This window comes from Sinocyclocheilus grahami, unplaced genomic scaffold (assembly GCF_001515645.1).
Source record: "Sinocyclocheilus grahami isolate Dianchi unplaced genomic scaffold, SAMN03320097.WGS_v1.1 scaffold579.1, whole genome shotgun sequence".
Lineage (NCBI taxonomy): Eukaryota > Metazoa > Chordata > Actinopteri > Cypriniformes > Cyprinidae > Sinocyclocheilus > Sinocyclocheilus grahami.
The window spans coordinates 633506-634930 of NW_015505758.1; the positions used below are offsets into that span (position 1 = coordinate 633506).

General features: G+C 44.4%; 1 protein-coding gene across 1 annotated transcript in view; it reads right to left on the reverse strand.

Moving 5' to 3' along the window:
* Positions 1-1425, reverse strand: part of LOC107556779 (mitochondrial sodium/hydrogen exchanger 9B2-like) — a 5687-nt gene that overhangs the window by 885 nt on the left and 3377 nt on the right. The window contains exons 3-7 of the mRNA XM_016239985.1: positions 1065-1171; positions 801-950; positions 466-574; positions 225-361; positions 6-72 (exon numbers count right to left, since the gene is read on the reverse strand). Of these exons, the coding sequence (XP_016095471.1) occupies positions 6-72; positions 225-361; positions 466-574; positions 801-950; positions 1065-1171 (570 nt within the window). The remainder of the gene's footprint in view (positions 1-5; positions 73-224; positions 362-465; positions 575-800; positions 951-1064; positions 1172-1425) is intronic.

Genomic DNA, 1425 nt, shown 5'->3' on the forward strand with positions numbered 1-1425 from the left:
CATGCCGTACTTCTGCAGCTCAAGGTCACTCTTGGAGCGCGCCATGTCCAGAGCTGTAGAGCCTATGGCAGCCTGACACCAATCACACAGCATTCATAGAGATCTCATATGCATTTCATTTTGTGTCATTTAGCTCACACTTGTCTAAAATACCTAGAAGGACCGAGTAAAAGATAAAGGCACAGTAAAAAAGAGGGTCTATTTGTTAGACTCGACAAGTATACCTGTACTGTTGCTTTAGGCATCCATGCTAGAGTGATGAAGACTTTCTCTTTCAGGTTAAAGCCAGCTCGCAGTACCACAACAAAAGTGATAAGCAGGCGTACTGTGAGTGCGATGAACAGGGCTGCTATGCCCAGAACTGAGGACACATTACATTTGAGTTGATCAACTTCATCGACTCAATCAGCTATTTTACTGAAACACGACAACAGAGAATTGTCAAACTGGGAGTATAACACTCACACACAGTCGTGACCTCCAAAGATGTAATGATAACCTCAGCACCGATGAGACCAAAGAGAAGAGGCTGGAACACATGCCAAAACCTCTCCACCACCGCTTCCACTGGAGCCTGAAACACACGTACACACTGAAATTAGACATGTGATCTGAGAAAATAGGGAGAAAGATCTAAAGATTGTTTTACGCTCCAGATATACTCTTTTCAAAATCATACATTGATTTAACAATGCAAGTCTAACATGTAGCCTTTGTAAAAATATATTTTTTAAAAATTGTAAACATTTAATCGACTAGTCTCGCACATCCCTAGTGTGTTTGGGAGGAGTGATTCAGACCTTAGCATTCCCCCAGCCTATTCCAGCCACAAACGTCAGCACCAGCGAACAGAGTCCTCCTGCGCCAGGAATCCCAGCCACGTTACAGCCAAACAAAGCAAACATGGCCAGCCCCAACAACAGGAAGGAACGCTTCAGCACGAGATTTCTCTGCGTGGTAAGATAAAAGACACAAATCACCAACCATGAAAACTTTTAACCGGACAACATCAATTTTTGAATCTCAACATGTACTTCTCAATCATAAAGTTGTAGCTCACGTACCTGGTCTCTGCTGGGGAAGTAACGTAGAAAGTACCCTAGGGCCACACCAGTGATCGCGCCACCTAATACCTCCAGTGGTCCCCTCAGCACATTTAACCACACAGTGCCTGCAGAGGGCGAAAGAAAGACCACTAATATAAAATGGGACCACTAACACCAAGGAAGTCCATAAAAGTCTGGAAGCTACTTCGGAGTCCCGAAGGCCCAGGCCTCTGCCATTGTGGGAAAGCTAGGCAATCTTAAATTGAGGGTTTCTCCCATGTACGATTGGACAGAGATGCAAATTCAGGTCAAACTAAGGGAGGGGGTGTGTGTGTCTATATAAGAGACAGTTGGTGTCGTAATATTGCAATTAGAGAGA